The sequence below is a fragment of the Chiroxiphia lanceolata genome, chromosome 19 (genome assembly GCF_009829145.1).
Source record: "Chiroxiphia lanceolata isolate bChiLan1 chromosome 19, bChiLan1.pri, whole genome shotgun sequence".
Lineage (NCBI taxonomy): Eukaryota > Metazoa > Chordata > Aves > Passeriformes > Pipridae > Chiroxiphia > Chiroxiphia lanceolata.
In genome coordinates, this window is record NC_045655.1 from 4,189,294 (window position 1) to 4,201,386 (window position 12,093).

The 12,093-nt window shown below is 53.7% G+C and overlaps 1 protein-coding gene across 1 annotated transcript; it reads left to right on the forward strand.

Annotated features, from left to right (window-relative positions):
- Nucleotides 1–131: 131 nt before the first annotated feature.
- LOC116796447 lies at nt 132–4,652 on the forward strand. The gene is made up of 12 exons (XM_032707070.1): nt 132–159; nt 625–719; nt 1,174–1,323; nt 1,517–1,671; nt 1,974–2,109; nt 2,194–2,328; nt 2,536–2,712; nt 2,978–3,133; nt 3,573–3,674; nt 3,946–4,048; nt 4,320–4,379; nt 4,466–4,652. The coding sequence occupies exons 1-12, from the start codon at nt 132–134 to the stop codon at nt 4,600–4,602; spliced, it is 1,434 nt and encodes a 477-aa protein (XP_032562961.1). The 3' UTR covers nt 4,603–4,652.
- Nucleotides 4,653–12,093: the final 7,441 nt, after the last annotated feature.

Genomic DNA, 12,093 nt, shown 5'->3' on the forward strand with positions numbered 1-12,093 from the left:
TGCCATCGTCAGAAGAGGCACTGCTGGACCTGTCTGCTCTGGGGAGATCCAGCTCCCGCTCCTAGGAAAGCTGCTGGGACGTCTCATCCTTTTCCGGTTCTCTGAGGAACAGACAAGCTGTGCAGCTTTCCATGCTTTTTGCCCTGGCTGAGTTCATCTGTAAGTAAAAAAGGCAGAGCAGCGGTGGGCTTCATCTGCTCTATCTCCTGAGAGATCTGCTTCCTGACCCCCCTTGCCCCTCCCAGCTGCTTCCCAGAGCTTCCCAGCTGCCCCATTGCTGCAGAGGCTGAGTGCTCTGCTCAAGGCCAGGATCTGTTTGCTGCTGCTCTCCTTCCTCCCCTTCCTTTCAGGACCTTGCAGCCCGCTGGTTTGTGGGCCCCACAGCCAAAGCCCCTCTTGACTACCCTGTCCCAAAGGCACGTCTTCCCTGGTGGGGAAGAGCAGATCTCCCACCCTGGCTGGTCCCTGCAGTGCCTGTAGCAAGAAGCTGTTCCTGATGCCCTCCCAAAATCCTGGACTGCTCCTGTCCTGCCCCCTTGCCAGCAGATGCCAGGGCGGTTTGGTGAGCTTGCTGGCAAAGCTGCTCTGCCTTCCTGACTCTTGTGCGTTTGCCCCGGTGTTTAGTTGAATCCAGGCTAAAGCACAGAGCAGACCAAGTCCACCGGGAAGCCGTGACCGCCTCCGCGCTGTGTTCTTTGAGCGCCAGGGACTGTGCCAAGGTAAGGAGCTGCGCCCTTGCTGGGACTTCTGTCCGTGGCACCAGCAGGGCACTGGTGTGAGCCAAAGGACCCCGCAGCAGTGGGGCTGGCGTGCCCTCAGCTCCCTGGGGAGAGGGTTCGCGCCGTCCTTGAGCAGGGACAGCACGAGGGCTGCACTCCAGTGGCCCAGCAGCAGCTTCAGCCCCGGCAGGAGCTCCAGTGCTCCTGGGCACCAGCAAGTCCCTGGTTCTCGGTGGGGCCAGCAGCCTGTGCCCATGAGCCCTCCTCCCCCAGCAGGAGGGCCCTCTCTGCTCATCATCTGCCATGCAAGGACTGCAGGCACTGCTGCCAGCTTTGCTGTGGGCACTGCTGTCAGCAGTGGTGGGCACGTCCGGCCGGGGCTGCTCGAGCTGCTCAGCCAAGCAGCACCATCAGGGCACTCAGCGTGACGTGTCTTCTTTCCTTGCTGCCATAGGCCTTTGGAAAATACTTGCGGTCCCACGAGAGGACAGATGTCATCCTGGCGGCCATTGAGGCATTGGGAGATGCCAGCATCCTCGACCAGCAGGTGCCCAGCAGCCTGCTGGATGTGGCCTTGGAGGACCCGGTCGTCTGGCTGACGGACGTAAGTGGCCTGTGGCTGCATTGTTGTGCCCTTCAGCCCTCTTGGGCCTTGTTCCTCCCTGCATCCCTCCCTCCCAAGCACAGGTGACTTGGGCCCCCCAAGCCACCTCAAGGTAGCAGAGAGGAATGGGAAGGGCAACTGAGCACATGGCTGCACTCCGGGGGCAGTGCCATCCTCACCTGTATCTCTGCAGGCGCCCAAGATAGTCAGCAGCATCCTTGAGAGCCTGCCATACTGCAGCACACAGGCAGCGTGGGAGAAAGCAGAGTCACTGCTTCACCTGATGACCAACCTGTACCCCAGCACAGTGGTCATCCTCCTGTGCAAGGCGGCTCTTCAAGGAGACAGGTACTGGCCCCGACAGCCTTAGGGTGGGCTTGTTCCTGTGGGGAGAGGGACCCCGAGACTCTGGCTGCCAGAGCCAAGGAATGCTGCGGGACAGCCTGCAGAGTCAGGCCCTCCGTCCCCCCACACTTTCCAGCCCTGCTTCACAGCAGCCAAAGCTGGCCCAGCCAGCCCAGAGCCAGCCCAGGGCCCCCGGGGATGGGCAGCCAGGGCTCCAAGGGGCAGGTTCTGGGGGGCTGCTCCAGGCCGCAGCACTGGGGCCGTGGCAGCCCTGCTGACAGCGCTCTGCCTTCTCTGCCTTGCAGCACTGCGCCGGAGCTGTGGGAGCTGATGTCCTCCATGCCGGAGACGCTGGCCAAGATCTTGGAGGACTTTGCCAACCTGCTGTGCACACAGTGCTTCCGCTGCTCCGCAGAAGGCCCCCGCACCCAGTCCATGGCTGTGAGTGACCACTAAAGGCCCTGGTCCCCTCCCGCCAGCCCCGCAGGCTCTGCCGGCCCCTCACGGCTCTGTTTGCTCCTGCAGTTGTCCTCCAGGAAGGCTGAGTCGGAGGAGTCGGCTGACGAGCCCGACGTCGAGAGCCATCAGGGCTGTCCAAATGTGAGGACGGCCGGGCTGCTGCTGGAAGGGCTCGTCGGGCTGTCACAGAGAGCCGAGATGGTGAGCAGGGTGGTGCGAGGGGCAGCCCTGTCGGCAAACGGGGGCTGGGGCTGTGTGGAAAGCAGTGCCTTGGCCTGGCCTGGGACTCAGAACGTGGGGTGACTGCTCCAAACGCCCTCCCTGCCATGGTGGGGCCTGGGGTGGCTGCCTGGGGAACTTTTCAGGCACAGCCCTCTTCACCCAATGGACATTCTCTTCTCTCTGCAGGCCAGAAACATTGAACTCTTCCTGCCGGGCATGATGAAGATCCTGCAAGTTGGCAGCGAAGACGCCCAGATGAAGATCCTGCTGGCCTTGCGAAACGCTCTGTGTCAGCTGAAGAAGACCAAGGCCAGCTTCATCGCTGTGCAGCTTGTGGGGAGGCTCCTGCCCCTCTTTGACTCGGTAAGGCTGAGGTAGAGCCTGAGCCCCTCAGATGGGTGCTGGGCAATGACAGCTGAGGTGCAGCCCAGCCCTGCGAGCAGCACTTGGAGCCAGCTGCACTCCCCTGGGCTCTCCTGGGATGGCTTCTGGGCCGTGCAGCCCAGTCCTGCTTCTTCTGGGATGTGAGGCCAGAGCCGCTGCCCTCCCCGCAGCCATGATGACGGCCCTCTTCACTGTGGGCAGGGAGCTGCTGTTTGCAAAGCTCCCTTTTCCTGCTTCCTGCCAGGAGTGCAGCGAGCTGCGCGAGCTCTCCATCTGCATGCTCACGGAGCTGCTGCAGTTGGTGGTCGGCAGGGATGAGAAGAGGATGAGGAAGGAGGTGTGGCGGGCACTGGTGCCTCTCCTCTTCCGCATGAGCGACCAGGTCCCCAGCGTAGCCAAGGTACAGGTTTGGAGGCTGAGCCCTGACACACAGAGGGCTGGGCTGACACCCCCCAGGGCTCCTGGGCATCGGGGCAGGGGCTGCTGGCAGCGGGCAGCGCTCCCCCAGCACAGCCCGGGGGAAGGTCCGTGCGGAGCCAGCGCCAGCAGGGCCGGAGAAGCTGGCACGGCCCTGGGCAACACCTGCCCTGCCTGCTCCTGCAGGGCTCGGCAGCAGCCCGTGGCCACCACGGCCTGAACAGGGGCATCCCCACAGGCTGTGTCTGAGGCCAGGCCTTTGAGCCTCCACACCTGTCCCCCAGGGCTGTCCCCAAAAGCCTCCCAGACATTTGGGCTAGGGCGTGTCCCAGATTCCTAAAGGCAGGATCCCCCAGGAACAAAGCCAAGAGGTCTCCTTGCCCAGGCCCCCGGGCCATCCCTGAGCTCATGCTGTCCTGCAGGCCTCCAGGGAAGCCCTTCTTGCTGCTGCCGAGCTGCTGAAGTGGAGGACGCTCAAGCACCTGCTGCAGAGAGAGCGGCTGTGGGAGCTTGGAGCGTGCTTGGTAAGGACAAGCTGAGGGGCCCGGGCTGGGGGGGGCTGCCCCCATGCCATGTCTGGGCTGGGGGCTCTGCAGCTGGGCAGAGCCTGGAGCTGCATCCCTGTTGCTGCCCTCAAGAACAGAGCCCCAGGGGCTCTTCTGCAGGCCCCTGTCCCCTCTCTGTAGCCAGCAGGAGGGGAGGCCTCTCTGTCCCAGGGGGTGCTGGCAGGAGGCACTGCTCCAGCCAACTGCCCCAGTGACAGCCCTGGAGAGACATGCCTTGTTCTCTCTGCAGCTAAAGAAGAGCGGGAGCAGGGCTGAAGATCTCATCCACCAGAGCCTGCCCTACCTGCAGGACCCTCAGGCCAACGTGCGCCTGGCGGCCGTCAGGTTCATCGGTGAGTGCCAGCCCCTGCGGTGCCTCTGGGGCAGCCTGGCCCCTGTGCTGCTGCTGCCCCAGCAATGCCCGGCCACCCCGGGCAGGGCCTTGCCTCCCTCTACCAGCCCTGCCCACGCAGCGGGGCTTGGTGGCCGCCTTGCTCAGTCCCACCGCCCTGAGCTTCTGGGGGCTCCTGGACTCAGCCCTGCTGAGGGGGAGGAGGGTAGGACTGGGGGCCCTGCTGTTGGGAGCAGGCTGGGGAGCAGGGGCTAATGGAGCTCTGTGCCCAGGACTCATCACACGGCGCCTGAGGGAGCAGACCACGGAGAGTCAGGCTGACATCCTGAGCGGTGAGTGGGGAGCGCGGTCTGTCGGGAATCCAGAGGCTCTCTGCAGACGGGGGGTTTGATCTGGGCTCTGTTTCTTTCCGTCACAGCGCTTCAGCCCTTGGAGAAAGACTGGGACATCTCTGTCAGCTCCCTGGCAGCTCGGACAACCTGCATTCTGAGGAGTCCTTGTGTGCAGCAAAGACCAAGAGGCCTCCTACGAGCACTGAGCTGCTGCTGGCCGTGAGCCCAGCAGAGGTGCAGCTTGCCTTGGCTAAAGGACTGGGGCTGAATAAAGCTGGAACAACGTGCCCAAAGTCCTGGTGTCCTTCAGCTGCGCCGTGCTGAGTGTGCTGAGCCGACCGTGTCCTTCCTGGGCTGTCCCGCAGGCAGCGGGACGCTCCCCCCTCAGCACCCCTGGCCCCAGGCTTGTGCGACAAGCTGAGCCCTGGCTGGGGCTTTCCCTGGGAGAAGCTGCCTTGGCTAAAGGACAAGCTGCTGCCCGAGCCTTCTCGCCCCATTTCAGGGCCACTGCCAATGTCACCCTGCCCTCTGCCGGTGTGAGCTATTCCCCCTTGTCCTGTCACTCCAGGTCCTCGTCCAAAATCCGTCTCCAGCTCCCTTGGAGCCTCTTTTAGGCATTGGAAGGGGCTGAAAGGTCACCCCAAAACCTCTTCTCCAGCCTGGGCAGCCAAAGTTATCCCTGTGTCCCCACACAGTGCCCAACTCTGTGCCCCCTGTGTCCTCCCAGGCCCAGCACCCCAGGAGGTGGCACAGCAGCAAGCCCTGTGCTGCAGCTGCCACAGGATCAGGAGCTCACCCAGAGACATTGCCAGACCCCAGATTGTCCCACCACAGGTCTGTGAGACTGTGTAGAGCCCGTAAGAAGAGTTCCTGAGTTCAAGTTTCCCTGCTGTGGGCTGAGGTGTGACCTGGGGAATTTGTCCTGCCCTGAACATGGAGAAGGAAGGTGGGTTGATACTCCGTGGTTCATGGAGACCCAGGGGAATGCAGCGCCCAGGGTGAGCTAGAAGATGGGCTTTGCACATGGATCTGGGGTCTCAGAACGCACCAGGGAAGAATGTCTGAGATTAGACAATTTGGATGGGTTTTAGCTGGTGTGAACACCTGGCCACAAGTGGCTCCACCTTTAACGGAGACCAGAAAACTGGGTAGAGCAGGACACTGGATCAATGTTGGGCTGCAAGCCCCCTTTACCTTCTGCCCCTTTCCTTCCTCCATTTCCAAAGTCCTCATGCAGAAACCTTGGTAGTGAGGTGGCTGGGCTGCCCCTGGGATTTGGGAAGTCCCCTGGGATTTGGGCTGGGTGGTCCCAACCCTCTAAACAGGACTGTGGTCCACAGGTCCTGGTAGTCTCTTCCGTCTCCAGGGGCTTAGGCAACCTTTATCTCAGTTCCCTTTATCTTGAGGTCCTGAACACACATTGGCAGATGATTTCTTCAGTTATTGGAAGGTACAGCCGGTAATTCCCACTACAGTTTCCCTTCATTGACTGTTAAAGACCCCATCGGAGCATTTAAAAGAAGGACCTTCAAGGCAAAGAGGGGTGTGGGGTTTTTCCTCCTGTTTAAAGGCACATGGTCTTTTTCACAGAACGAGTGTGCAGCCAGAAGTCATCCGGCAGAGTAGGATGGCCATCAAGTGGCTGGCGCTGGGACTGGCACGGAACTTCTTATCCCAGAGTGCTGCAGGAGAGGATGCAAAATCCCAGTCCTGTTCTGCAGTGAGAGGCAGAACCGTCAGGCCAGCAAAGGGCTGTTTCTGTTGATGCTGAGAAAAAAGGCGACAGTAAAACCCAATAGCCACACTATTAAGTGCTATTAAGCCGGTATCTGTTTATTTTGGCGCCGAACTCCGCCTAAAACGCGCGCTCCACTCTTCCGTCACAGCTTGCCTGTTATACAGTTAGCTCATAAATATTCATTGTACGTGTTTTACATATTCATGATAACCAGGAAGCGCTTAGCAACAGCACACGAACCGTGAGATTGCACTTATTAAACTGTGCCCATTACAACTTAACATTTCCCTCATCAATAGCAACCTAACATTTTCCCTTATCACTGTCCCAATCACTGGGTCAAATTCAGCAGCTCCGGAGGCTCTGCGGAGAGAGGGGTTATTCTCCCCTTACAGCAGTCCTTCAGCTAACTGGCTTCCCAGCTTTTGAAGTGTTGCTGCTCCTATTTAGATTAAAAGAACACTTCCATCATGACAAAATATTGTAAAGGCACCTACTGCCTGGGAAAAAACAAGCCTTTCCTTTCTCCAAAACAATCAATTTACAGGCTTTTCTGTGAATGTCACACACTGAACACACACCCTAGGCTCTTGGGGGAAGTTATTGTTGGCTTTATAAAATATTATCTTACTCTGCAGGAAACAGACACTGAACTATTTAATTTTGTTCTAGCTGAAAATAAAAAAAAAATCACGCAAGGAAACAAACACAGCTGAATGTGATCCCAGTTTTTCTCTGCTAGATGGTGTTACCCGCCCTGCCTGTCCTTTTCATGCCTTCACCTGATGTTATCAATCATCAGGGCAAATTTGACTTGGGCCTCACCCTTGGTGAGTATCTTATTGCTGTGGTCTGGCTGGGGATGTGGGTACCCAAATGCTGCAGACAGCCAAAGGCATCTGCAGTGTCTGCTCCACATTAGTGCTCAGGATACATTGTGGGGCTATGGGAAAAGCATGTTTCTGGTCAAGATGAGAAACACAGACCCACAGGCTGCGATGTTTGAGCTCTGAAGACCTTGTAAGACTGCAGATGGTTCTAGTTGACACAAACTTTGCAATATAGGGATTTATTCTTTTGCCGGCCTCTGGGGATGCATTCCTGACCCTCTGCCAAAGGGTGTGTGACTGAGTAAGCGACCTGTGTAAGATGGCAGGGTACCCAGGCATGGCTTTGCAGGGCAGGGGGTGCCCAGCAGCTCTGCTGTGGCTCCCTCTGCCACCCTGGTGCAGCCTGTGCCCTGTCCTTGCCAGCTGTGACCACAGGGCTTGGCCACTTGCCTGGCAGTGACCTGCACCGAGCTGAGTCTGATGCGTTTAATTGTTTTCTATGGGGAAAGACACCAGATTTTAATCATAAAAAATAACCCCACTAATGGATCCTGACTGCTTTGCCCTCTAGGCTTCTCCAGTCTTGCAGGAAAGCAGATGCTAGAGAGTGATACTAAAAAAACAAGCTGCAAGTAGGAACACAGTGATTCTATGAACTGTGTAGGTCTAGGAGTAGTTGGTCCAGCCCCCTTTTTTTCCCTTTCCTGTCTACTAAACACCTTAATATTAGCAGCTCCTCTCATCATGTAATGATTTTGTTCATAATAAACTAGACTTGTAGTTTAGACTTTTATTTTTCTCCAGCATCTTATGTTGTTGTGACAGGGTCTAGTCATAAGCTGAGTCAAGGTTTTATGACAGATGTTTGACGTTTTCATCCTGGGATAATAGGTCAGAGTTTAATGCTATTGTGTTCCAGGAGTCTGCAAGGTACTCAGAAAACTATTTAGAAAACTACTCAGAGGAAGAGAGGTCTGGAATAGACCCATTACTTCAACTGTTCTTCCATGGTGGTGGCTGTGGCTGCGTGTGACTGACCACTGACCTGATTCCTTTGAGTCAGGCTCAGCTTGCAAACATTCATTGAGATAGAAAGTTGATAAAGGCACTGTGTAACTTGTGAGGCAAGGAAATAATGCTGAGTAAATCTCTGCACTCTCTGCAAAAGCTGCAGGAGGACATTCCCCTTTGGTGGTGGCAATTTGTGATGTACCTTTTGGGTGGTGTTACTGATGCTGAGTGCAAACTGCACATCCTTCACCTCCAGCAGTGGGACCTGCAGCTTTGTCCTCCTGTCATCTCCCTGGGCATGGGGTGACTTGCCTGGGCTTTGAAACAGTTTTTAAAACACAAAGATCTGAGAAGGCCAGTTTGAATCAGTATGGTCTTAAATGACCCCGGGACAACGGATCCAGTGGAAGGAAAAACACGTGTGGTGGTGCCAGGTCTTCAGGTGGTGGAGCCTGTACCTCGCTGACTTATGTTGTTCAGAGGTCTTTTGGCTCAGCTGGAGCACAAAGGTGATTTGAAACCTAAAAAACCAGAGCTGGGGTGGAGATTAGCATGAGCTAATGGGATGTGGATATTTTGTGGGTTTAGTTATTTTGATTTGTGTTTCCTTCCTAATACTTCTAATGTTCTGTTTCACTTTCGTAGGACAAGAGGAGATGGCCTCAAGCTGTGCCAGGGGATGTTCAGTTTGGACATCAGGAAGACTTTCATCACTGAAATGGCTGTCAGGTGTTGGAAGGGGCTGCCCAGGGAGGTGGTGGAGTCCCCATCCCTGGAGGTATCCAAAAAATGACTCAGTGCTCTGGGCTGGTTGACAAGGGGGGGATCAGTCAAAGGATGGACTCAGTAATCTTGTAGGTCTTTTCCAACCTAAATGATTTTGTGATTCTGTGATAAGTGCAGGTAGAACTGAGCTATGCTTTTGGCATATGTACCATAATCCTGATGTCTCTGTCTTGAAGAGTTAGCAGTTGATTGTGAGCTCACTGCTGTGACGGTCAGGCACTGAATTGATTGCTCACACCTCCTCACTTCAGTTCCCTTAAGGCAAAACTCCTCTCCTGCTTGTACCTTCATGCCTGTGCATCTGGATAATGAATTTATTGCCATGTTAATAGGGGGAAAAAAAACCAGTAAAGAGTGTTGTAGGTATATGTCTATTTCTAGGGCAGGAATGAAAATCTGAAAGGCTTCACTTTGTCGTCCAATTTAAGTTGCACAGTCCTTGCTGGATAAGCATCCTTGCTGGATAAGCATCCTTGGGGAATAGTGAAGCTGTGAGTTGCCAGGTTTGTACCACCTGAAATCATGTTTCTCTGTGAAACAGATCTCTTCTGTGTTGCACAACTGACAGGACTTCAGCTGCAAAGTGTTAGCACGCGTGACAGCAACGATGAAAACACGTGGTGCATTGGTAAGCGAGTATCCTGAGGGACTGGCCTGTAGCCTGCCACCATCTCACTGTGCCTTATGGAAGAAAAACATCTCTACAGAGGCAAAGTTCAGAAGACTTGAAAGTCAGTGTTGGAGGAACTGTTTTGGGTCCTCAGAAAGCACTAGTTATGTCAAATGGAGTTGGGAAAATTAATAGAACTGTGCCCTAGGCAAGAGTCAGACTTCAGTAGTGGAGACCTAGAATTTGTTTCAATAAATAGGTGAAACTTCTATTTGTGTTGGTCAGGAAAGAGAAGCTGTGCTCAGATGAGGAAGCCTTTGTTGCAAACCACAAAATCCACTGATGTTTCATAGATGATGTTGCCATCTGCATGGCCTTGCAAGATCCTTTTGCACCATGAGCTGAAGTTGCTCCCTAGCTGGAATGGAGACCTCACCACCAGCTTAGTCCCGGTGGGAGAGCCAGGGGTGAGCACAGCAGAGGGGGAAACACAGAGCTGCAAAGGGAATTTCTTCTTGGTTTTATTGCCTTGACTGAAGTAGTGGACCAAAGAGCCTTGATGCAGACAGTTGTCTGCAGGGGGACTGTGTTGGAGAGGTTGCACAAGATCCTTACAGTGTTGGTGGTATTCCCCATCTGCCACAGCCATCAAGGGGCTTGGCCTGCAGTGAGATTAACAGCTTCTATCTCCTCAGTGTGTAGTAAATAGTCATAAAGTCACAGGTTTGTGATCGAACATCCCTTTTGGAGAAGAAAAAAGGGTTAAAAATCTCCAGATTCCTGGTCTGGTGAACTCTGTAAGGTAGGGAAGCAGAAAACAGGCCCAATGGTGTCAAGAGGTCAGATGTCTACTACATGAAACCTGGTGTATATTTATCCTTTGGAACATATACTTGCAAAGTGAAAGATCAACTGGTTCTTAATTTCTTGCCGGAAGAAGTAATTAAATCTTAGAGAAGTGGGAGGGTTCCTTGGGTCACTGGGCTCTGGTGTGAGATGGGATTAGATAAGAAGCACAAAATCCCCAGTCTGTTGTGCCAGGGCTGAAGTAATTTCCTCTGAGAATAACATTCACATTACAAACAAACCCTGTTCTTATAAATCGCCCAGTTAAGAGCAGTAGAGTCAGATGCAAAGTCTGAGTCATGTGAGAACTCTGAAGGACATGTCCCCACACGGCTTTTGCTAATGGAGGTTGAGGCACAGGTGTTTTCTCTAGGGACCTCTGGAGAGATTTCTTAGGGCAGGCAACAGTCCCTCTTGAAGCCCCTTCCCCCCAGAAAAATGGCTGTACTGCAATGGGTGAATCTTAATCCCTGGTCAGAGTTGGTGAATCCAGAAGTCATGTCTTGTTCGTGGGAAAGTCTTGTGTATTAGCCACCAGACCTAGAAGTGTATCTGGCAAAGGTTTTTCCTAAAATGTTTTTTGCCTTTGGGATTTTGTTGTTCTCTGGGCAATACCTGGATTTAAACTCCTCAGAAGGCACATGAGCTGCTCTGAGATGCCAAGGAATATGTCAGGTAGGTCATTGTCTTTCAAATATGCAGTTGTGCTCTTCCCTTTAGAGCAATAACACAACTGTTTGTGTCTGCCTAAGTAGTCTTGCTTTGCAGTTCCATCAGTTTAGCTTTGAGACAGAAATGTCCAAACCCATGGAATCTGCATTCTACAGGTGGAGACATAAATGTGAACAAGTTGCTTGGCTTCTAGAAAGAAGGTGACTGAGTAGGCAGTGGAGTATTTGTCAGGCACACAGACCTAGAAGCAGTTGTAGCACTTAGTAACTATCTTGGTGGCAACTTTCTCAGGCTCTCCTGTGGAGGCCAGAGGTATCTGTGCTTTAACAGAGGGTAAACTGGAATATGGGAGGGACAGGTTGCTCCAGATCACACTGTGTGACCACCTAGGAACTGGGATGTGCCCTTTAGTGGTCTTGGCTTTTAGGCTTGTGGGCTTCTCACATGTTGTATGTTTGCTTATGGATGTATGTTCATATTTTGAGTGTATGAATTTTCCAGGCTGCCAAGCCACAGCTGTCCAATAAATGTTCCCAAGAGAACACAGCTGTATTTTTCCACCCTCTGACTGGTGGAAGGGAACAAAACCAAAAACATGTGGCCAGGGCTGTTGTTGCCAAGCCTGGAGTAAGCAGAGCTGTTGCTGCAGTTCATCTTCAGAGGCATGTTCATTGTCTGATAAAAGATGGGGAAAGGTTGACAGCTTACAGTTGCTTTTGCTCTACTTGAGCATTTCCTTTGCAAAAGGAAAATCTCATCCTTCTACTGCAGGCAGCAGGGCAAGGATGTGCAACAAACAGTAAATTTAGCTGGCAGAAGGTGAATTAATCCTTGTGGTGCTGGGGCTGGAAGGATTGCACCCCTGTTTTCTCAGATCTGTGAATCTTTTGGTGAGATCCAGTCTCCTATGGATTCCAGGTGACGGGTTTCTAAGAACAAATAAACCTGAAGTTGGTGTATCAGTCATTAGGAGCTGCCTCCTCCTGTGCCATAACCTGTCTCACACTGTATAAGCCTCTGTTTTGGAGAACTGAAATAATTTGCTCATTGCTTAATGAGAGTCTCTTACTCCCACAGACTGCTTGTGACTCAGGCTGGCAGTGCTTTCAGTTTTGGTTCCAAATGTGTGAGCCCGACTTGCCCAGACAATGAAAAATGACCTCTAGGCAGTTTTTGTGTGGCAGCAATACACTTGGGTTTAAATAATTCCTGTGTTAATTA

Coding starts and splice junctions, on each gene's coding strand:
- LOC116796447 (XM_032707070.1), top strand. CDS start 132: ATGCTTTTTGCCCTGGCTGAGTTCATCT. Junction 720..1,173: donor GCGCCAGGGACTGTGCCAAG/GTAAGGAGCTGC, acceptor TTGCTGCCATAG/GCCTTTGGAAAATACTTGCG. Junction 2,110..2,193: donor CCCGCACCCAGTCCATGGCT/GTGAGTGACCAC, acceptor TTGCTCCTGCAG/TTGTCCTCCAGGAAGGCTGA.